The sequence below is a fragment of the Sarcophilus harrisii genome, chromosome 1, assembly GCF_902635505.1.
Source record: "Sarcophilus harrisii chromosome 1, mSarHar1.11, whole genome shotgun sequence".
NCBI lineage: Eukaryota > Metazoa > Chordata > Mammalia > Dasyuromorphia > Dasyuridae > Sarcophilus > Sarcophilus harrisii.
The window spans coordinates 345,024,386-345,048,190 of NC_045426.1; the positions used below are offsets into that span (position 1 = coordinate 345,024,386).

At 43.7% G+C, this 23,805-nt stretch overlaps 3 protein-coding genes across 28 annotated transcripts in view; 1 reads left to right on the forward strand and 2 right to left on the reverse strand.

Annotated features, from left to right (window-relative positions):
* Positions 1–2,631, forward strand: part of MAPK8IP3 (mitogen-activated protein kinase 8 interacting protein 3) — a 92,817-nt gene extending 90,186 nt beyond the window's left edge. For 25 of the 26 annotated variants that reach the window (XM_031945793.1, XM_031945795.1, XM_031945797.1 and 22 more), the window contains one exon: positions 578–2,631. In XM_031945793.1, the coding sequence (XP_031801653.1) occupies positions 578–699 (122 nt within the window). In that variant the 3' untranslated portion in view covers positions 700–2,631. The remainder of the gene's footprint in view (positions 1–577) is intronic. The other variant, XM_031945816.1, reaches the window with a different exon arrangement.
* Positions 2,632–2,751: 120 nt separating this feature from the next.
* Positions 2,752–4,757, reverse strand: NME3 (NME/NM23 nucleoside diphosphate kinase 3). The gene is made up of 5 exons (XM_031945817.1): positions 4,501–4,757; positions 4,250–4,380; positions 4,009–4,110; positions 3,770–3,882; positions 2,752–3,622 (listed from the first exon to the last, which is right to left on the reverse strand). Exons 1-5 carry the CDS (start codon positions 4,637–4,639, stop codon positions 3,505–3,507), a joined length of 603 nt encoding a protein of 200 aa, XP_031801677.1. The 5' UTR covers positions 4,640–4,757; the 3' UTR covers positions 2,752–3,504.
* A 16,761-nt stretch (positions 4,758–21,518) lies between these two features.
* Positions 21,519–23,805, reverse strand: MRPS34 (mitochondrial ribosomal protein S34). Its single transcript, XM_031945818.1, has 3 exons — positions 23,165–23,805; positions 22,405–22,447; positions 21,519–22,253 (listed from the first exon to the last, which is right to left on the reverse strand). The coding sequence occupies exons 1-3, from the start codon at positions 23,483–23,485 to the stop codon at positions 21,976–21,978; spliced, it is 642 nt and encodes a 213-aa protein (XP_031801678.1). The 5' UTR covers positions 23,486–23,805; the 3' UTR covers positions 21,519–21,975.

Below are 23,805 nucleotides of genomic sequence, written 5' to 3' on the forward strand. Positions count from 1 at the left end.
GTGTGTGAGAAGATCAAAAACACCAGCCTTTACGATAAAAAATCATTATCCTCTATTTCTTAGCCAGTATCAGATAGTTTTAATGATTAGCATTTTATAATATTTAGTATTAGACCTTACTTTATATTTTCTTTTCATTAATTCTCAACATCCTTTAAATTTTGTCTTTTCGGATAAATTTTGTAATTATTATTTTATATCAAATAATTTTTGGTAATTCTGATTGCATTGAATAAATAAATTAGGCAGAATTGTCATTTTTGTTGCATTGGCTCAGACTATCCATGAGCAGTTGATTTTTTCCCAATTATTTAGATCTGGCTTTATTTGTATGGTTTTTTTTTTCATAATTATAACTTTTTACTGACAGAACCTATGCCTGGGTAATTTTTTACATTATCCTTTGCACTCACTTCTGTTTCTACTTTTCCCCTCCTTCCCCAGATGGCAAGCCGTCCTATACATGTTAAATATGTCCCTGTTGACTCTTTAATTATGTTGTTTAACTTGCCTTGCTATTACTTAATTTCCTCCCACCAAGTGCTCTTCTTTATGGACTTTCCTGCTCTTTCTGCAGGTGATGGAGAAGATGATGAATCAGAAGAGAATGCAGGGGAGGTGAATCAGGTGAAACCCATGTTGTCCAAGGCTGAGAGGAGCCACATCATTGTATGGCAAGTTTCCTACATTCCTGAGTGAGAGCCTGCCACCTGCCGGCCACCCCATCCCTCCTGCCTGAACGCCAAGGTGTATATAGAGAACTCCTGCCCTCCTCCCACTGCCAGGGATGCAGCCAGCCCCTCCAGGTGGCCGAAGCACCTGCCTGCCCTTTTTCTAACCTCTCAATTTGCAGCTTTCACCGTAGGACTGGAGGCTTCTCAAGCTGGTGGGAAGGATGTGGCAGACTTGGCAGAAAGAAAGGGGGAATGGAGAAAGCCAGAGCAAGATGGGGAAATATAGATGATTGTTTGGAGGCAGTAGGATCCCAGAGGCCAAGCTGAGCCAGAGAAGGAGATGAAAGCCTATGGCGGATTGTCTTGCATAAATGGGGTGCTGGGTTCTAGGATGAATAGCAGAAGACCCAGGGGATTTACTGGAGTATGTGTGTCTGGACTTCTGTCCACCAAGCCACACTTGCAGGCTGTGGGGAAGATTGTTAACATCAGTGAATTCCCCCTATTTTAAGCTTTCCTTCTCCTCCTCTGTTTCCCTTGATGCCAAGAGTCATAATGGAGAGAACCCTGCCCCACCCCTATTCCATTTAGAATTTCTGTGCATGTTAGGGGCCTAGAATTCTGGCCCTTGCTAAGAGAAAACCTAGGAGAGGGTCAATACCGCCTTAAGGGGCATTGGGGAGTCACCCTGACCTGCTAATCCTAAGACTTAGGAGCCATCTTCCTTCACATAGAGGTGATGTGCTTTGGGTTCTGGCCTTAGAGTGTTTGGCCAGACCCACCTGATCCATCATCTATACATGTTCAATTGGAAACTTAACAGTGTAAGCCCAGGTCTCTTATCCCCTCCCACAGGCCACTGAGCATGAGGTGACCTGCACTGTGGGGCCACAAGTTGTACAAGCCCCTCCTCCCTCCTGCCCTAACTGGCCACACTTCCGCTTTATCGCACTCTAGCCCAGGCTTGGTGCTTAAACTGTACCTGCCACCCTGCTCCCTTCAGGTTCCTCAGTTCTCCTAGGGTTATCAGAAGGTGTAAAGTAGCCACCAGTCCTGGACTGTCTCTCTCAGGGGTCAGCTTCTTGCCTTGAATCACTGAAGGCAATAAAAGCATAGTGTGCCCAGGTGCTGTGTCAAGATGTCTTCCCAGAGCAGGAATGCCTATAGAGCCCAAGCTCCCTGGCCACATTATTAAGTGCCTAGGGTTGGCCTGGGAAGTTTGCTGTCCTGGAGCAGAAGCCTGCTCCTGGGAGAAAGGGAAAGGAGCCATCTTGGGCCAGGCCCCTGATGGTGAGGGAAAGATGATGATTCCAAGGAAGCAGCTCAGCTGGGATGAGGTTTGGTTCCCAATGGGTTCTTCAGAAAGACATTGGTGGCACTGACCCACAGCCCTATGGCCTGCTGAATTAAATAGTAGTTCCACAGATTGTGCTTCAGTGGCCACCAGCCCTGGGGGATGATCAGAGTTGTATAGGCCTTACCTATGTCTTCCCACCTCTCCTTCCCCCCCCCCAGATCGGAGTTGCTATTTAGGCCCTGTGGATAAAAGGATTGAGTTTTTATGAGACTCCCAGCTACCTATCTTATCCTTCCTAAAGCTACACAGGGCAGCCTAAGCATCCCCCATCTGGCCCCACCGTCCTCTTAAGAGAAGCACACTGTTGAGGGCAACCCCAAGTTTAGAGCCCATCCCCTCCCCCTCAGTTGTGTGGCAAAGGATTTTGAAAGCTGACTGGCTTCTCCACTTCTCCCTGCCATCTTTCCACTGTGATGTATGTAAAGTTCATTCTATGTTACAAAAGGATTTCCAAGTGTCTTTGAAGGCCTGAACGCTGCACAGTTAGCACTGAGACTGGTGTCCTTGTAAAGAGAGGGCAGTAGGAATAATCTCCCCAGGCTTTGGCCCTGCAACTGAACCATGTACCTGTTCTGTATGTAATAAATGTGTTAAATCATCTCTGAAACCTTCTTTAACCACAACTGCCTGACAAGTTATTTTGGCATACCCCCCTCACAGCCTTTTATCTTATTTCAGCTGATCTCCACAATACTCAACCCCAAAATAAGAAGAGAGAAAAAAAATCACAATTTTTTTTTTTAAAAAGCTGTTACATTTAGTTTGTGCTAATACACATACTGCCTAAGGGAAAGGAGAAAAGGGGGCTACAACTCAAAATTCATTTCAGGTCCTAACCTGTCACCAGAACTGGATGACTCTGTCCATCCCAATCACCCAGGATGACCATTATCACTGAGCTTTCTCAGCCTCACCAATTCAGTTTGATTTCTAGCATCTTTAGTCAGATTCAGGGAATGGTGCTGTTCTCCAAAGGCATTTATGGAGTGGGGGAAGAACTTGACAGCATATCTAGGTTTCCTCACCACTAAATGACTTGGCACACACTTGCCAGAGCAAGGTGCACTGACATTTTCTGCCCCAAAAAAATCTGCTCTATCTCCCCAGGGACCACTTCAAATTCAGGGACCACTTCAAATTCGGTTACATTTTCCACTGGCTTCAGTACTCCAAGTCTTCTGAGTTTAGCTTACAGATAAATATTCCCCCATTCCCAGGTAATTCTTTTCACCAGGAGAAAGCCAACCCCTCACACCCTACCCTTGGGTGATTTTGAGTGGCAGAGCAATCTAGGGACCAGCCTAGGGGAAATTTTCCTACAGAACATTTTACTCCCTCAGGCCTGCCTGTTTGCAAACCAGGAGTTTAAGCCAAGGGATGGGTCTGATCTTGGACCCGGAGGAAGTTTTTGGTACATAAAGCAAAATCCCTTTCTTCTCAGTCATACCCGGAGGATACTTTAGCTGGGCCAAACTACTCGTACAACCATCGATCTGCACTGTCTTCCCAGCAGAGCAGCTCATCTGCATGGAACCAGAGGGCAATCTCCCGGCGGGCACTCTCCACTGAGTCACTGCCATGAATAACGTTTCTGCCAAGACAGATAAGACACGGGGAGTGCAACAGAGGTCATCCAAGAGCGCGAATCTGTCTGAGCAGGCCCCGTGCCCCCTATTTAGGGGTGGGGGAGGCTGCAGGGGACCCGCGACACACGGCAACAACATGGGGGTTTTCTTACTTGCCGACTTCGACACAGAAATCTCCTCGGATGGTGCCCGGCGAGGACTCCGCAGGATTGGTTGCTCCGATGAGGGCGCGGGAAGAGCGCACTACGTCCAGCCCCTGCCACACCTTCCAGAAAGAAGCCAGAAGGGAGTCAGCCATTCCTAGGGGCCACCCAGCAGAACCGCCCACAGAGCAGCGGCCACCGGCGCCGACACCACGTGTCCGGCCCTCCCCCGGTCCGGCTATCCTCACCATGGCAACCACGGGGCCCGAGCTCATGTACTGGACCAAGCGGCTGTAGAAGGGCCGGTCCCGCAACGCCGCGTAGTGCTCCCTCAGGAGGTCCTCCGAGGCCTGCAGACAAAGGCGGCTCAGCCTCGGGCCGGTCGGCCCGCCCTGGGGCCGGCTCCTCCCTTCCTCCCCTCCCCCCGCCCCGGTCAGATCCCCAGACCTCCGGGTCCGGCGCGCCCCGCCTCACGGCGCGGGGACTCACCTGCACCAGCTTCAGCCCCACCAGCTTGAAGCCCTTCTTCTCGAAGCGCTCAATGATCTCTCCCACCAGGCGTCGCTGGAATCCGTCAGGCTTGATGGCCAGGAAGGTCCGTTCATTCAGACCGGTCCAGGCTGCGGAGAGGAGGCAACGGGGAGAGAAGCGGTAAGAACTGGCGTCAGGGACCCCGGGGCCGCCTCAACTCCAGCCTCGACCTCGCCGCGGCCCTTTCGTCCCTCCCCGCCTCCACTTGCCTGAGGGGAAGATGTTGGCGAAGATGGTCAGCACCAGGCAGATCATGATGGCGGCGGCGGCGGCTGCGGAGGCGGCGGCGGGCGCGAGCGCGAGCGCGGGCGCGAGCACGCCCGGGAGAGGGGCGGGACCGGGTGGCATCAGCGGGGAGGGCGGCTGGGCAGCGCTTCTAGCACTCGAGTGCTCTTTCCTGGTCGGGCGCCTTGGGGGCTCGGCATGGGGAATCTCGGGGAGGCGGGGGGTGTGGAGAGACCAGATCTTCCGCCCTCCCTTCCCCCCCCCCCCCCCAGCCGTACCCCCCCATACTCGGGCCCGGCTTTCTGTCCCGCCTCAGGGGCCTCGGTCAGCCTCCGCCCAGGAAGCGCGCGCGGCTGCAGGTGGCCCGTGGGGCGGCGGCCGGGGAGCGGGGCGGCGGGTGCGAATGGGAATCCCGCCTTCCCCACAAGTCCGCCGCGCGACCGTGACCGTGACCGCCTCCGCGTTGTCTGGCCTCAGAAACCCGCCTCTGGCTCTCCCTCCAGCCCCCCCTGCAGGCCTGGCGTGCGGTGGGCAGTTAAACGCGTGCTGACTGAGCCCACGGCTTTCTTAACTCGTTCTCGCTAGTGACAGGGACTGGGGACCCCCGGACTCTTCCGAGGGCTAGGGCGCAGGCGCCAGCGGAATTGTGAGCAGTGCGCCCCGCTCCGATCTAGGTGTTTGCCACCTTTTTTAAACTAACGGATTTGGACAGAATTATTTCTCTGGTTCCTGACAAGCAGCTCCAGATCCAGGAGCTCGTTAGGAGTTCCCTTGATGAATATTTATTAAATACCTGCCCTTCACCCCTCAGCTGCCCTCCCTTCCTGACCCGCACATGCCCTCCTGCCCGGTGGTAAGTAAAGAATACGGGGCTGTCAAAATAACGGTTTGGTCAGGTATACTTATTGTGTATCTAAGTTATATTTTAATATATTTAACATCTACTGGTCATCCTGCCATCTGGGGGAGGGGGTGGGGGGGGGTAAGAGGTGAAAAATTGGAACAAGAGGTTTGGCAATTGTTAATGCTGTAAAGTTACCCATGTATATATCCTGTAAATAAAAGGCTATTAAAATAAAAAAATAAATAAATAAATAAAATGAAATAAAATAAATATTGAGAAGCCTCAAAAAAAAAAAAAAAAATACGGGGCTGTCCATGGTCCCGTGGCACTGCTCATCCTCTCCTCCGGAATCGATTCGGATTTTCCCAACAGGACTTTCTTAGCTCGTGTTACAGGTGAGGAAACGAAGGCTAAAAAGGTTACTTGACCCGCCCAGCACCACGCAGCTAGGAAGTGTCCGAAGTGTCCAGATTTGAACTCTGAAGAAGCCTTTCTGACTAGGGGACAGTTACGGAGAGATGGGATAAAAGGTGGGTGACCCGGAGGAAATCAGGGTTTCAGCCAGGCCACGTCTGCAACTCTATCCACCTAGCTGCTCATCTCTTTTGCTGGCTTATCACGTAGGTCATATATCCCGACTGCAAATGTTCCCAAGGTTCTATTCTTATCCCAGTTTCTCATCCTCATCCTCCTTCAGTCCTACCCCTTCCATGTCTCACTCTAGTTCTAGTCACCCTTAGCACTGTCGCCTCAGAAAACTCCCCTCAATTTTGGACCTTTTATTTTTTTCCATCTCAGAGATTTAGCTTCCTTCTAGGTGGACTCCACAACATTGGCTCTCCCCACCACCCTCCTTCTTACAAAACATTCCTTGTTCTTCTCTGCCAGTTCTAGACTCTTCCTCACCAACAATCAGCAACTTCTTTGAAGTTCATTCTGTTCAAGTTTCTCAATTCAGATCCTTTAGGGGGTGTATTATATACACCCCCACCTCTCCTCACCCACCAGGTCATTATTTTCCCAAGCAGTTGAGAAGTTGGTTATATTCTTCCTTGCTTTTAACTGGAGCCTTTCTTTTTTTAAATAGTATTTTACTTTTTTCAAAGACAAGCAAAGATCATTTTTAACATGTATTCACCTTTGCAAAATCCTGTGTTCCAAATTTTTCTTCCTCTTCTTCTCCCTCCCACCTTCCCAGGACATCATGTACAACTCTTCTAAACATATTTCCATATTCATCATGCTGTGCAAAAAAAAAAAAAAAATCAGATCTAAAGGGGAAAAAAACAAGAGAAAGGAAAGAGAGAAGCAAACACAGCAATAACAAAATGTGGAAATACTATGTCAAGCCTTCCTACTTTTTTGTTTGTGTGTTACTGAGGCAATTGGGATTAAGTGACTTGCCCAGGGTCTCATAGCTAAGCAGTATTAAGTACCTGAGACCATATTTGAACTCGGGTCCTCCTGACTTTAGGGCTGTTGCTCTATCCACTGTGCCATGCAACTGCCCCAAGCCTTTGTTTGTAAAGGACTTCAAAATACTTGTTGATGTTCCTTCAAATTTCCTAACCTCCCAGTTCCTCATTCTCAAATGCCATGTATGACATGTTCCTTCAGAACACCTCCGCCACAAAAAGACCACACATTTGTTCTCTCTAGCACTCAGATATGTTTTACTTCCATGTTCAAAAATCCTGAAATTCCTTTGATTATAATGTGTATTCTAAATCTATTCTTGATCTTTCATTAGGACAGTGAGGCAGCTAATTAGTGGAATAGGACATAGGCCTGGAGTCATGAAGTCCTGAGTCTCAGCCCTTTGATGGCTAGGTAAATAACTTAACCTGTCTGCCTCAGTTTCCTCCTCTGTAAAATGGATACAAAATAGCAGCTACCTCCCAGGGTGGTTATGAGGATCAAATGAGATAGCACCTGACACATAGTAAAATTTATTTAATTTCAACTGGGCATTTACTGTGGAATGGCAAAATTGTTAATTCTCCCTAATTGAATTTCCATTCCACAACAGCTATTCCAAACTTTCTGTTTTTAAACCTTCCATCTTTTCTTCCCATCCCCTCATGCCTAAGGCTAAGGACTTTGCTGGTACAACTCCCTCTTCATTTGTACCAGATCCCTCCCCCCTCTCTTCTCCAGAAGACTGCAATTGAAATCATCCTCTCTCATCCTCAACCTCTCCCTATCAGCTACTTCCCATCCTACTTCTTTGAAGCATCCTAATGAAAGTGGCCTAGCTGTACTAGACCTAAAACTATATTATAATGCAGTGTCATCAAAACCATTTGGCTAAGAAAGAGAGAAATTGATCAGAAGAATAGGTTAGGTTCACAGGACAGAATAGTCAATGAATATAGTAAACTAGTGTTTGACAAACCCAAAGACCTCAGCTTTGGGGAAAGAACTCATTATTTGACAAAAATTGCTGGGAAATTAGAAATTAGTATGACAGAAACTAGGCATTGACCCACACCTAATACCCTATACCAAAATAAAATGGGTTCATTATTTAGACATAAAAAGAATGCAAAATGGATAATTTTTATTATATTAAGTTAAAAAGGTTTTGTATAAACAAAATCAATGCAAACAAGATTAGAAGAGAAGCAATAAATGGGAAAATGTTTATATTCAAGAGTTTTGCTAAAGACCTCATTTCTAAAATATATAGAGAATTGACTCAAATTTATAAGAATTCAAGCCATTCTCCAACTGACAAATGTTTCAAAGGATATGAACAGATAATTTTTAGATAAAAAAATTGAAACCATTCTTAATCATATAAAAAGGTGCTCTAAATCACTATGCTCTAAATGCAAAGTAAGACAACTCTGAGATACCACTACACATCTCTGAGATTGGCTAGGATGACAGGAAAAGATAATGACATATGTTGGAGGGGATGTGGGAAAACTGGGACACTGATGCATTGTTGGTGGAATTGTGAACAACTCCAGCCATTCTGGAGAGCAATTTGGAACTGTGTTCAAAGGACTATCAAACTGTGCGTACACTTTGATCCAACAGTGTTATTACTGGGCTTATATCCCAAAGAGATCTTAAAGGTGGGAAAGGGACCCACATGTATAAAAATGTTTGTAGCAGCCCTTTTTGTAGTGATTAGAAAGAAACTGGAAACTGAGTGGATGCCCATCATTTTGAGAATGGCTGAATAAATTATGGCATATGAATGTTATGGAATATTATTGTTCTATAAGAAATGATCAGCAGGATGATTTTAGAGAGGCTTGGAGAGACGTACATGAACTGATGCTGAGTGAAATGAACAAAACCAGGAGATCATTATACACAACCACAAGAAGACTATATGATGATCAATTCTGATGGAAGTGGCTCTTTTCAACAATGATATGATTTAGGCCAGTTCCAATGGTCTTGAATGGAAAGGAAAACTATAAATTAACCAAGTGATGGGATCAGGTTCCTATTTTCCCCTGCCTTTCTTCACTGGCAAATAATTCCCAGGATATGGGAAGGTATAGAACAGGCTAATTCATTCCTAATCTACCCAGCCCATATGTTGAAAGCACATGTCTCAGGGTCAGTAAAAGAAATGTCTTGGTTTAAATTTGAATTTATGTGTTGCTTCCCCATTTCTTGTAGTTTTCATGCTTAGAAGGTAAGATCACATTGTCAGTCAATGAGGATAGAGGGAGATGGGGAGGGAGGGGGCGGTGTCAGGGGGAAGGGGAAAAAGAGAGGGAGGGGGAGTTAATGTTGCATCAGAGAACATCATATATATTACCCCTGCCCTTATGTTTGGGGCCTCACTTTCACCTCTCATATGGTAGGAGTGACCCACCCTTCTCATTAAAAACTAATAAACCTTTCTCTTTGTACTCTGAAAGATCACTGAGATTTATTGGGTGAGTAGCATACCACACAGTTTGGGGGCTTTTCCGGGATTACATGGCCGTTGGGGGGTCACCAGGCTCTCAGAACTTGGCAAAAGGCACCTTGCCTAATTTCTGCAGTTTGCCATGGTTTGAGAGTCCTTGTTCTCCCTTCAAGCAAAAGTAACCCCAAGCAGAGAGACACGGTGTAAAGTGAAAGTAGATAGGCAGTTGAAAATCTGAACAGTGAAGGAAGCTGGACCCTGGAATCTGAGAGCACTAGATTCCTGGAAGGGTCAGAAGAGTTTGAATGACTGTAAATGGGGGGCAGGGAGCAAACCCCCAAATTGGGACGTGGATCTAAACATATCTGATCCTGGAATTCTTGTCAAATGGGAATTTCTCAGTCTAAAATTTCTGCTGCAGAAAAGCAAATTAAAGTATCAATAAATGGTTTCTTGGGAAATAGATTAAGCAATTGGGATTAACTACCAAAATATAAGGACAAAAACAAAAAGAAAATGATTAAGTACTGTTGTTTTGTATGGGAAAATAAGAATAGAGGGGATGGAACCATTTTGCCCCTTTATGGTTTCATTGTAGATTGAATGTGTCAAAAATTGAATTTATTTATTAATGGAAATGAGTCTGTGAACCTAGAAGAGGTTATATATGCTAGCTTGTGACTTCCTGAGAAAAAGATACTTTTGAATCAGGAAGAAGCAGTGAAAAAAGGGGAATGGGATCCCCTTCTCTCTCCTTCCCCTTTGTCTCAACTCTTATTCTGTTTCTGCTCCTGCTGTTTGTTATTGTTCCCTCTACTCTTACTCTGATGGGGCCCACATAATTCTCTGAAGAGAGAAATCAGATAGTTGCAACAGGATGTTGAAAACTTCCCTTTAGGATCACTAGATCCTAAGATACCAGAAACTAAACTATACCCCAGAGCAGAGATCATGGGGTATATAAATGCTCTACTCAGCATTAGGTTAGGAATTTTAAGAAGGAAAACAAATCCCTAATAAAGGACCCCACTAGGCTAGCAGAACAATTCAATCAGTTTCTGGACCTAAGAATGGGCCTGGGGTGAATTAATGTCAATTTTAAATACTTTATTTACATAGGAAGAATGAGGAATGTTGAGACAGGTGACTCTGAAAAGAATGGGATCATAGACATTCCCCAGCAGTGGGAATAATTCCCCTGACTGACCTCCAGTGGGATCACCATAACTCAGCTCACAGGGAACACTTACAGGATTTGAGAGAATTAATTTTTACAAGGGTCAGAAATGCAGTACCCAGAACATAGAATCTTGAGAGAGCCTTTTCAGTGATGACACAAGGAAAAGAGAAATCTCCTACAGAATATTTAAATAAACTAAAAGAAAGAGAAATATTCTGGTCTGGATTCAGATGATGATCTGGAAACTGAAGCAACTTTGAAATTACATTTTGCAACAAATGCCTGGGTGGACATTAGCAGAAAGTAGCAGAAATTAGAGGAACAAGAAGTCACTTAATACTTTTCTAGAGAAAACAACTAAAGTTTATACCCAAAGGGATGAGGAGAAACAGAAGGCTAGGATTCTAATGCAAGTTGTAAGAGATGTAAATGGTACAGGAGACAAAGAGAAGTGTGAACAAAAGGAGAGGTCCTGACCAATGAGCCGTGGCCCAGGCTCCACTGATAAGGGCCCCTCAAAGGGAAGAACTTTCAGGAATGGGAGGGAGGAAGGCAGAGTTCCAATCAAATATTGGCAATGTCAGGCAGAAAGGCACATCCTGCAAAAGTGTCCACAAAAAAGAAGGAAACAAGTATACTCCCTCATAGAACTAGGTGGAGATTAGGGAAGTCAAGGGTTCTTCAGCACCCCCTGGAACCCTTATTAAATTTATTTAATATTTAATTTAAGGGTGGGACCAAAAGAGGAGGAACAATGTTTTCCTCATAGTCACAGGAGCTGCTCAAACCTCAATGATATAGCTCCCTCCTGGTGTTGAATTATCTAAAGAAACATTGATTATCTCAAAAGTAAAAAGAGAAAATTTTCTATTCTCCATAACCAAAAGATATAAAATCAGAATGGAGGGTCATGAAACGTTCTGTAAGTTACTTCTGGTTCCTGAAACTAGAATGAATTTATTGGGAAGGGATTTAATTACTTGACTAGAAATAGCCTTGATACCAAGGGAGGTAAATATATGTCCCAGCAAAATGGTAAAGCACAAAGAGGTGGAATTAATAGAAATCTTCCCAGACATCTGGGCAAGATTCGATAACCCAGATAGAGTTGACATTACTCCTATAAAAATTACCCTGTGAGATGCAAAGGAGGTGGTAAGAATTAGGCAATATCCTATTTCTAATGATGGTAGAGTGGGGTTGAAACCTGTCACATAGGAGCTCCTGAAGAATAAACTGATTGAGCCCTGTATTTCACCTTTCAACACCCTCATCCTGCCGGTCTGAAAGATGGTAAATACAGATTAGTACAAGATCTAAGAAAAATCAATAAAATAAATCTTATCTTCCCATCCTACTATATATCCTATCCTAGAAAGGATTCCTAGTTCCAGTAAATGGTTTAGTGTGCTGGATTTTAAAAAATGTATTCTGGTGTAATGCCAGAGAAACTGAGGCAAGATAGAGATTAGAGAGATTTTTAATATTTCATTTAGAGGGAGAGATTGGGCTGAGGGCAAAACAAAATCCATGTTACCCCCAGTGGCTGAACTGGACTCATCTCAAAGCATCCAGCAAGGAGCTGAGGGATTCCAGTGATTCTCATAGGGCTCTAGCTATCAGGGGAAGAAAGCAGGGTGGGTTAGAGCTCTGGTGAGCGAGAACTTCCAGGAATTAACTATAATTTGGTTCTGACAGGTTGGGGGTAAGGAAGGATCATAAATCCTGATAAATTGGGAAGTCCAGGAGCCACTGAGTCTTGAGTTAGGAGATATGCACTCCTATCTTGAAATAAACCATCTGTATTTTTTGGCTCTATGGAATGCTAATGTGTTAAGGGACAGGTCAATTCTCCGAGAGCCTCCACAGCTGTAGATCACAGCATCTGAAGGAGTTGCAGGGCAGCCTTTGCTGACACAGGTGTGCAGACTCAGAATAAGATAAATTGGAGGCAGAGGGAAGAGGAGAGAGATCAGACATCACAAGGGCCTCTCAGTCAGAGAGGTCAGAGAGCAGCAACTGCCCCTCAGTCTCCTTGTATCATCCTCTCACATGAGGAGATCCATTCTGAGTTGGATCTCCAGCAACCACTGTCATATGGTTCCTGTATGGCAACACTAATGGTCAGGGTTCCCAGCTAATTTTATCAGTTCTTATGGTCAGGAAGTGGGGTTGCCATCAGGAAGATTGAGGCAAAACAATTCAGGAAAACTGAAGTAGAATAATTAAAGGAAACTGTGGCATCACATTGGAGCTGCCCTTTATAGGAGGACAGCAGAAAGATTTTTGCATTTGAATGGGAGGACTCAGATACCTGTAGAAAAGGGCAGTTTTAATGGTGGGTACTCCCCCAAGGCTACACAGAATCCCCAAATTTCTTTGGCCAGATATTGGAAAAAATTCCTAGAAAGCAGGAACTAGAGTATTGTAATATGTAGATGATTTGTTGATTGGTGGGGATAAGATGGAAAATACCAGTAAAAATACTATTAATTTGCTGAACTTTCTAGGAGAATCAGGATTCAGAGTTTCAAAGGAAAAACTTCAATTTGTGGAGGAGGTTAAATACTTAGGACATCTAATCAGTAAAAAGAGCAAGAAATTGGATCCAATACTATAACATATTTAACATGTATAGGACTGCTTGCCATCTAGGGGAGGGGGTGGAAGGAGGGAAGGGAAAAATAGGAACAGAAGTGAGTACAAGGGATAATGTTGTAAAAAATTATCCAGGCATATGTTCTGTCAATAAAAAGTTATAATAAAAAAAGAAAGAAAGAAATTGGATCCAGCTGGAATCAAGGGTATCATACATATTCCATTACCAAAAACTAAAAAATTGCTGAGGAAGTTCCAGGGCTTAGGAGGATATTGTAGAGCCTGGATTGACTCCTATTCCTCCATCACTAAGCTTCTATGTCAATATTTGTTGGAACAAAGTCCCAATTCTATTGGTTGGGACTCTGAGGAGGGGCAAAAATTGAACAATTGAAACAAATGCTTATGTCACCCCCAGTCGTAGCTCTCCCAACATTAGAAAAACCTCTTTATCTTTTTGTGAATGTGGCTGATGGTCAGATTGCATTAGGGGTTCTGGCCTAGATAAGAGGAGGTAAAGAGATGTGTGGCTTTTCTATCTAAAATATTAGATCCTGTAGCAAGGAGTTGGCCCACATGTGTACAGGCAGTTGCAGCCACAACTGTTCTAATGGAAGAGAATAGAAAACTCACTTTTGGAGGAAGTCTCATTGTTAGGGTTCCTCATAAAGTTAGGACTACTAAATCAGAAGACTGCCTGGCAGGTGGCTGACTGATTCCAGGATTCTGAAATATGAGGCTATATTATTTTAAAAAGATGATTTTGTGATATCCCAAGATCATAATTTAAATTCAGCACCATTCGTGACCTCAAACCCAAATTATAGCCCAAATGGATAACACTGATGTATGGAATTAGTAGAATGCCAAACTAAGGTGAGGGCAGATCTGCAAGAGTCTTGCCAAGCCTTGCTTGGCCAGGAGGGCTTAATTGGTTTATTGATGGGTTATCTTGAGTAGTAAATGGGAAGAGAAAGAATGGTTTTGTAATTATTGATGGGGATATGATTTCTATTGTGAGATCTGGAGAATTACCAGCCACCTGGTATTCTCTACACCTATGGAGGAGCTATAGCACCTATAGTACTGATTCCATACTTCCCCCTAGTCTGCCCTCTCCTACCTTCCCAGAGGAAGAAACTGAAAAAGTTCTGTCTCTTGGAGTGGATGGACAGATGGACACTGGTTTCTACCAGATGGCAGAGGGATATACTGACCAAAGCAGGCATGAGACAGGTCCTACATTAGTTACACCAAGGGAGTTACTGGGATGGTCAGAATCTGTAATGCCATACTAAGTATGTGACTCCTGGGTTATAAGCCTCGGCCCATCAAACGGTGGATAGCTGTCTGGTTTTTCAAAGGACAAACAAGGCTACTCAATGCCATGCACCTCAAGGTGGCCGGCTGCCTGGTATGAGACCTTTTCAGAGCATACAGGTGAACTTTACTGAACTTCCCCCTATAGGGTGTCTCAAATATTTGCTGGTGTAGTTACTTCCTTGGGTAGAGGCCTTCCCCTTGTCCAAAACAACTGCTAAGACTTTATTACAGCAAATCATCCCTAGATATGGAATAGTGGAGAGGATAAACTTGGACCAAGGAAGTCATCTCACAGCCAAGATTCTGAGAGACTTAGCCAAACCACTAGAAATCATTTGGGATTTTCATATCCCCTGATATCTTCCATCCTCTGGCAAGGTTGAAGGGATGAATCAGGAAATCAAAAGACAATTAACAAAATTGGCAATGGAAACCCACTTACCATGGACTAAATGTCTGCCTCTGACTTTAATAAGAATCAGAACCAAACTCTATAAGCTATTATACAGCCTCACCCTCCTCACCTCTCCTCCCTCTCTACAACAAACTTGGGATCCTATATTTGATACCAAAGATTTATTCCTAAGAAGGTATTTGAAGACTTAATAGTTCACCTATAAGAACTACAGCAGAAAGGGTTGATTGCCTAACTCCCCTTTTGGGTTTTTCCATACACAAATTTTAAGTTGGAGATTGGGTATACAGAAAAATATGGAAAGAAGAAAAATTAATCCCGTGCTGGGATGGCCCCTTTCAGATTTTATTGATTTCAGACACAGCCATCTGCACCCAGGAACATGGTTGAAAGCTCGTGTAAAAGGACTTGCTCCTCCCCTGAAGCCCAAGTGGACATCTGAGGCCCAATGAGGTGACCTGAAATTACACCTTTGGCAAAGACATCCTACTGATCAGCCTCCTGACTCATGAGTGCTTGGAAATTCCAGGGAAGGGGGGTTCATTCCTTGTGATCCTCACGTTGCTGATTTTGTTTCTCTCTATTTGTGAAGAGACCATATCCTTTTCTGAGAGATCCCACCTGTTTTTCCTCAAGAAGTGTAATTCCGGTGCTACATCATGGGGGTTTCCTTAGCCTTTTTACTCCTCTTTATACCTTTTGTCTGGCTAGCCCCTATCCCTTGGTTGTCCCAACAGAATAGCTCTGAACTCTTCAACCTTTCTAAGTTAGATTTATAGAAGGCCTCAATGGCTGAATCAGTGGCCTTGAATGCCAATTCCTCTGAGTCCAATCTGGCTGCTCAGCCATAGATCTGTAGTATATAATGGAACTGGATTCTGGTCCAAGCAAGAGGAACATTCTTGGCTAGTAGCAATTCAGCAGAAGGGAGTCTACTGTCTGAATCAGACTGGATGAGGTATAGAACTAGGAGTAAGTGAATGTGAGTGGACTTTTATTCAGAAATCCCACTGTGAAGAGAAGGGACTCCCTAACCGTGCCAAATATTGTACCAAATATGTTGGGAGGTGAAGTTGAGGGAATTGCGTATCAGAATGGTCAAAAGGTGTCTTGTACACATATAGGATTCTATTGACCACATACCGACCAAAGTCTCAGGTTTAAGGCTAACCAACATTCTCAATGAGGATGAACCAGCAGGAGAAATTATAATGTTGTGCCAGGAAACATACATATTACCTCTGCCCTTATGTTTGGGACTTCACTTTCCACAATTTCTCATGAGAAAGGAATAAACCTTTCTCTTTGCATCTTGAGAGATCTCTGAGATTTATTAGGTGGGTTGCATACTATACAGTCTTGTGATGGAGAGAGCCATGTGCATCCAGAGAGAGGACTGTGGGAACTGAGTGTGGATCACAACATTAGCATTTTTACCTTTGTTGTTGTTTGCTTGCATTTTGTTTTCTTTCTCTTTTTTTTCCTTTTTGATCTGATTTTTCTTGTGCAGTGTGATAATTGTGGAAATATTTATATTAGAATTGCACATATTTAACTATATTGGATTACTTGCCATCTAGGGGAAGAGTGGGGGGAAAGAAGGGAAAAAAATTGAAACACAAGATTTTGCAAGGGTGAATGTTGAAAATGATCTATGCATGTGTTCTGAAATAAAAACCCTTAATAAATTAAAAAAAAAAAAAAAAACATTTCCAAGACTCTCCCCCAAATCCCAAACTATCATACCTCACCATCCCCTTAAGCTATGGCCTTTTATCTCCTTTTACCAGTCAAATTCTTTGAAAAAACTGTGCATACTTACTGACTTCTCACTCCTCAACTCAACTCAACAATCTAATTTAAGACCTTATCTCAAATGAAATTTCTCTCTCTAAAAGGTCTCCTAATCTCTTAATTGTCCAATCTAAAGGTCTTCTTCAAGGCACCCCTATCACCACCCCTTTTTCTTACCCTTCTAGACTTGTCTGCGGCTTTTGACATGGTTAACTACCCTTTCCTCCTAGATATTCACTCCTCTCTGGATTTTTATAATAGTGCTTTCTTCCTGCTTCTCTGCTGGCTGCTCTTCCATTTCTTTTGCCGGCCTAGTATTCACACCTACACCCTTACAATGCATTTTTTCCAAGATTTTATCCAAGGCCCTCTTTTTTTTCCCTCTACACTCTCTTGGTAACTGCAGCAGCGCTCATGGATTAAAATGTCACCTCTGTATAGAGAGGGAAAAAAATGTGTGTATATGTATTATATATATAAGATCTATGTAATATATATTTAATTTCTTCATTTTCAGTCACTCTTCCTGAAATTCAGTCCTGAAGCATTATTCATTGGATATTTCATATTATATATTCTGAAGACATCTCTAAATCATCATAGCCAAAATAAGATTATCTTTTCCCCAAAACTCTCCCTTTTCTATACTTCCAAATTTCTGCCAAAACTACCATTATCCATTCAGTCTCCCTGCTTCATTAACCTTGGCATTATCCTGGACTCTTCACCCTCACCCCACATATCCAATTAGTTGTCACATCTTGACATTTCAAATTTCATTACATCTCTTGCATCTAAATCCCCTCTCTCCACTCATACAGCTAACAGCTTAGTTTAGGCTCTCATCCATCTCTTATCTAGATTATTGCTGACAGCTTCCTAATTGGCTTTCTGTCTTCAAAAGTCTCATCACTCCACTGTTACATCTGCTGCCAAAGTAATCATATTTATGTGCAGATGTAGTCATTCTAAACTGTTATTCCAGTCAGTGATAACAATGTGACCTTTTTCTACTCCAAGACCACTCCCTTTCCATTTAACATTCATTCCATCTCTTTCTGTTCCAGCAGATCTCTGCCAGAATCTTTCTCTCCAATCTTCAATTTTTCCTATCTTCTACAAATATGTCTAAACCTCTCCCATCTTCAAAATACTCAAGCTTCTTAAAAAAAGAAAAGTGCGTACTCATTGTCTTGATCACTTTTCAACCTTTTACACTCTGACTTCACAGTCAAATGAAATTGTCCTCTCTAAAGTTACAAGTGATCTTTTCCCCCCTCAACAGTATTTTATTTTTCCAATTACATATTAAGAGTTTTTTAACATTCATTTTTGTAAGATATTGTGTTCCAAATTCTGTCTCTCTCTCTCCCTTATCTCTCCCTTCCTCCCTTTATCTCCCCCTTCCCCAAGACGCAAGCAATCTGATATAGGTTATATATGAACAATCATTTTATTTTTTTTAATTATAGCTTTTTATTTACAAAAGCATATGCATGGGTAATCCTTCAACACTGGCCCTTGCAAAACCTTCTGTTCCAAATTTTCCCCTCCTTCCCCCCACCCCTCCCCTAGATGGCAGGTAATCTAATACATGTTAAAATATATAATGAACAATCATTCTAAATGTTTTCATGGAGGAGCTAGGTGACGCAGTGGATAGAGCACCAGCCCTGAAGTCAGGAGGACCCAAGTTCAAATCTGGCCTCAGACACTTAACACTTCCTATTTCTGTGACCCTGGGCAAGTCACTTAACCCCAAATGTCTCAGCAAAAAAAAAAAAAACCATTTTCATATTTATGTCATACAAAAAAAAAAAAAAAAAAAAATCTGACCCAAAGGGAAAAAACCAAGAGAAAGAAAAAGCAAATGAACAAAAAACTGCAAACCTCCATCTCTGTCTCCCTGCCTCCAGCCTCTCCCCTATGTAATCCATCCTCCACAGTTTCCAAAGTCATGCTTCTAATAATCTGATCAAGTCATTTCTCAACAAGCTCCATGGATTCTCTATTTTTTCTAGGATGAAATGTAAATGCTTAATTTTTAAAATCCCTTTACAACCCAATGCCAAAATCTTTCCAGCCTCATACAGTCTTCTCCTCCATACATTGCAGTATACATTGCATATGCTGGCCTTGCTGTTTCTTTGAATGCATTGGCACTAGCTGTACCCCACCCAGAACTCACTTCCTCACTTCCACTTAGAACTTCATTCTTCCCCCCAAAACTCAGTTCATGCAAACTTTGTATTTGGAACTTTCTTCTGATCCTTTCAGCTACTGATATCTTCCCTCTCAAAATTACCTTGTACTTATTTGTAGGCAGCTAAGTGGCACAGGAGCTAAAACTACTAGACCTGCAGTTAGGAAGACCTGAATTTAAATCCTGCTTCAGACACTTACTAGCTATGGTCCTGGACCAATTTGCTCATCTGTAAAACGGAGATAATAGTACCTACACCCCAGGACCAAATGAGATAACATTTAAAGCAAAAATATCATATGACTATGTATTTATAATATTCACATTGCCTCCTTCAACAGAATATAAGCTTTTTGAGAGGAGGGACTTTTTCATTCTTTGTTCCCCAGTGTTTAAACTTTATAACTGGTACATAGTAGGTGCTTAATAAAATACTTGTTAGGAAAAGATGACAAAATGTTGGGAGGGGATGTAGGAAAACTGGGACATTAGAACAATACATGTTAAATACAATATATGTATACATGTCTATACAGTTGTTTTGCTGCACAAGAATAATCAGACTTTGAAATAGTGTACAATTAACCTGTGAAGGAAATCAAAAATGCAGGGGGACAAAAATAGAAGGACTGGGAATTCTATGTAGTGGTTCATAGTCATTTTCCAGAGTTCTTTCGCTGGGTGTAGCTGGTTCTCTTCATTATTGAACAATTGGAACTGACTTGCTTCATCTCATTGTTGAAGAGAGCCATGTCCATCAGAATTGATCATCATATAGTATTGTTGTTGAAGTAGATAATGATCTCCTGGTTCTGCTCATTTCACTCAGCATCAGTTCATGTAAGTCTCTCCAAGCCGCTCTGTATTCATCCTGCTGGTCATTTCTTACAGAACAATAATATTCCATAACATTCATATACCACAATTTATTCAGCCATTCTCCAATTGATGGGCATCCACTCAGTTTCTGGCCACTACAGAGGGCGTGGCAGCCCTTTTTATAGTGGTAAGGAACTGGAAACTTTTTATAGTATATGGATGTTATGGAATATTATTGTTCTATAAGAAACAACCAGCAGGAGGATTTCAGAGAGGCCTGGAGACTTACATGAACTGATGTGCTCAGTGAAATGAGCAGAACCAGGAGGTCATTATACACAATAGCAGAAAGATTATATGATGATCAATTCTGATGGACGTAGCTCTTTTCAACAGAGATGATTCAGGCCAGTTCTAATGATCTTGTGATGAAGAGAGCCATCTACACCCAAGAGGAGCAGTCTGTGGGAACTGAGTATGGATCACAATATAGCATTTTTACTTCTTTTGTTGTTTGCTTGAATTTTATTTTTTCTCATTTTTTCCCCCTTTTTGATCTGATTTTTCTTGTGCAGCAAGATAATCGTATATATATATATATATACGATTTATTGGATATTGGATTTAACATATATTTTTGCCATGTTTAATATCTATTGGATTACTTGCCATCTAGGGGAGGGAGGAAGGGAAGGGAATTGGAACACAAGGTTTTGCAAATATCGATTAAAAAAAAAACAATATATATAATAAATACTATACATTGTGTTCAGAAAAAAAAAAAAAGTCCTTCCCTCAAGAAGCTTATATTCATTCAGTCCATTTAAAATCAGATCTGTATGATTTAACTTCATGTAACAGTTGCCCTATCCAGGATAGTCATCAATTCTAAACTTCCCACCATTGCTGCTAATCTAAGCCTTGACAATCACCAGTTTACCTCAGCCTCCTCTCCTTTGATTAGAGGGCTGGGTGGCAAAAATTGGACTTTCAGCTCACTCCACTTTGTATCTACTACTCTGCCTTGTTTCAAACTGCATGTCCCCCTCTGTCTACTAGTACCAAGTACACCAAATCTCCCCCATCTTGACTCCTTTTGTGACATCTTCCCCTTTTGATTATGAAATCTTTGAAGGGAGGAACTTTGTGGTTGTTCAGTCATGTCCAACTCTTCATGATCCTATTTGGGGTTTTCTTGGTAAAAGGTATTGGAGTGGTTTGCCATTTCCTTCTCCACATCATTTTACAGATGAGGAAAATGGACCAAAAAGGGTTAAGTGACCCAGTAAGAGTCACCTACTTAATATCTTGAGGTTGGATTTAAACTGGGTCTTCCTGACTCCAAACCTAAGGGTCTATCCACTGTACCTAGCTGCCCAGGGCAGGGACTATCTTTATTACTAATTTTATCTCCGTGCTGAGCATATGTCCTAACACATATTAAGTACTTTGATAAATGTTTACTGCATTGGATTTTAAAGATTATAAAGCCATATACAAATAGGCTATGAGGGGCAGCTAGGTAGCGCAGTGGATAGAGCACCAGCCCTAAAGTCAGGAGTTCAAGTCTGGCCTCAAACACTTAACACTTCCTAGCTGCGTGACCCTGGGCAAGTCATTTAACCCCAGTTGTCTCAGAAAAAAAAAAAAAAGAAAAAGAAAAACTAGAAATAGCCTATGATTACTATTACTGTAGTAATCTTTATGACTTCCTATATACAACCTGCCATAACATCCTGTACTTTATAACCTATCATCCTATACTCTCATTCTAGCATTTGTGAAAGTCATCTATCCAAGTAAGCTAATGGACCTCACTTCCCCAAGGCTCAGCATTCAGCTAAAAAGCTCAAGACAGTCACACAAGGCCTTTCCTTCTCAACAGCTCACAAGTGAAAACTCAGTTTACCTATATTTAGATCTTAATGATTTATGAACCAGACTAGCCGGACAGCAAGACTTTGCCTTTATTTGTATTTGTAAGCAAAAGGTAAAATGGAACATAGTAAAGGAGATCCTTGGGTAGGTACATCGGCTTCATGCCTCTATCTGGACTCCTCCTAGGAGAGGGAGATATTCAAGTTTGAGATACAAACACAATGTACTATTGAGCACTTGAGACAACTCTATCTTGATGATCTCTCCCAAAGACACCTCTGACCCTTTTTAAAGGAAGAATAAGAGGCCCAAATGAGCTGAACACTCAGTCATAGTACAATGATAAAAAGGGCACTGACTTTACAAAATGCTGTATTTTCACCACCACTATTGCTGAATTTCATGGGCATAGATTAGTCAGTGCATTATCAGAAACAGCATAAGACTGGTTTGCAGGACAAATTCTTCATTAAAAAAGGTGTTCTATAGGTAATTTCACACTGCTCATGATCAAACAGTTCAAGGCCTTTATACTGGAGTTCCTTCAGCTTGGTTGTTGGCATTTTGCTTTTGAAAAGAGATTCTTTTCTCCAAATCTATCATGGGCTCCTCAATGCTGAAGTTGCCCTGCTTCTGTCGTTCTGCAAAAATCATTGCCCGGAACAAAGGAGGGTAAGGTACATATCGGATAGTTTCTTCATTCTTAGGGATAAAGTTCTTAAAGGCTTCCTCCTCATGCTTGGGCACCAGCCTCCAGTCGTGGTACATGACCTGGTCAATCTCCTTTTCTTCACTCTCTGTCTTACCTGGGGAAAAGTTGAAGCACAAGGGTGTCTATTGCTGGCACAGTCAAGTCTTACCACCGTTAAGTATATGGCAGTCTCTCCCCTCCCATAAGCAAATAGAAACACCAAAGAGCAATCAGTCTCAAAAGTCTCCCTCCCGCACTTTCCTTACCTCGGAAGGTCAGGATCCCCCAGGCCTTTCCATGATCCAAATTCTAGAAAGCAATGACAAAAACTTGGGTGAGGTCAATCCAGTGACACAAGGACTTTTCTGCAAATACTTTCCCCCTTCAGCCAAGGGGGAGTGGGGAGACGTGACCCTAATTAACAAAAATGGAATCACAGAATCTCAGATGGAAGGGACGTCAGGGAACACCTAATGTGACACTAAATGACCAGGAGTTCCCGGTGTGTGTCTAACTTTAAGGTTATCCAGCCTGTGTTTTAAGACCTCCTGTGATGGACTTCATTCACTTCCTCCAGAGGCCACGCGTTCCAATTCCCAACGGCTAATTATTAGGAAAAGTGTTGTCTAGAGCGAGTCAAAACCGGTTTTTCTCTGTTACTGCTACTCTTGACCACAGAAAAGGTAAGTAGCTGTCGGGTATAAATTAGAATGAGACGAACTGGGAGGAAAACTAGTCTATGACAAGTACAGCAGAGATTAAAAACCAAGTGCGACCCTTAGACGCCCTCAGTTAAGCCTGGGATACTAAGTCTGCTTAAATCAGGAGAGGCCGAGTCCTGCACCCGGCTTTCACGGCCTTGAGGGCTCCCAGGGTGACCTTGAGGGGAAGCCCCTCGCTCCCGTCCCCCAACGACGTGGAGGCTTTCCCAGCGGGGTTGGGGGGGGGGGGGGGGGGGGGGGGGGGCGGGGCGGCGCGGGGGGGGGTGGGGCAGCCGCCCGGGGTGGGGGCGGGGCAGGCACGCACCGGAGCGGTGTAATCGGCGCGGACGCGGGTGAGGCGCCAGTAGCAGGGCTCGTCGTGCTGCCACAGCCAGGACTTGCGCGTGACGAGCCGGCCCAACCCGAAGCACGGCAGGCGGTTGAGCAGCTGCAGCAGGCGGCTCTCGCGCCGCACGTCGGCCCAGGCTTTCTCGGGGAGGCGGCGGCCGCTGCGCGTACGGGTCATGGTCTCGTAGTCCAGGGCGAAGCGCTCCGAGTCCCGCGGCCGTGACTTCAGTTCCCGGTAGGCGCGCACCTTGCGGGCCAGCTCCGCGATCAGCCTCGGCCGGACTTTCTTCCGCCCCATCTCACTAGCCTTGACTTCCCGCCTCGGACCAACCTGAAGCTCCGAGAGCGGAGGTCTCAGCTCGGCGCCGGAGCCGGAGCACCGCCCACCGCGGCCCAGAGCCGGAAGGGCCTGGTGTCTCCGGCATCCGGGGCCGCATGGCGCGCGCCGGAAGGAAAATAACTCGAGGAGGTCTGGGAGAGCGAGGGGGCCTTAAAGGGAGGCAGAGCCCTGACTGTGATGACTCGGGGCCACTATCTGAAGAGCTGAGGGGGTTAAAAGAAGGCGAAGAAGGGTCAAAGGGAGCTGGAGTGGAGGAGACGGGCTGACGGAACCTGGGA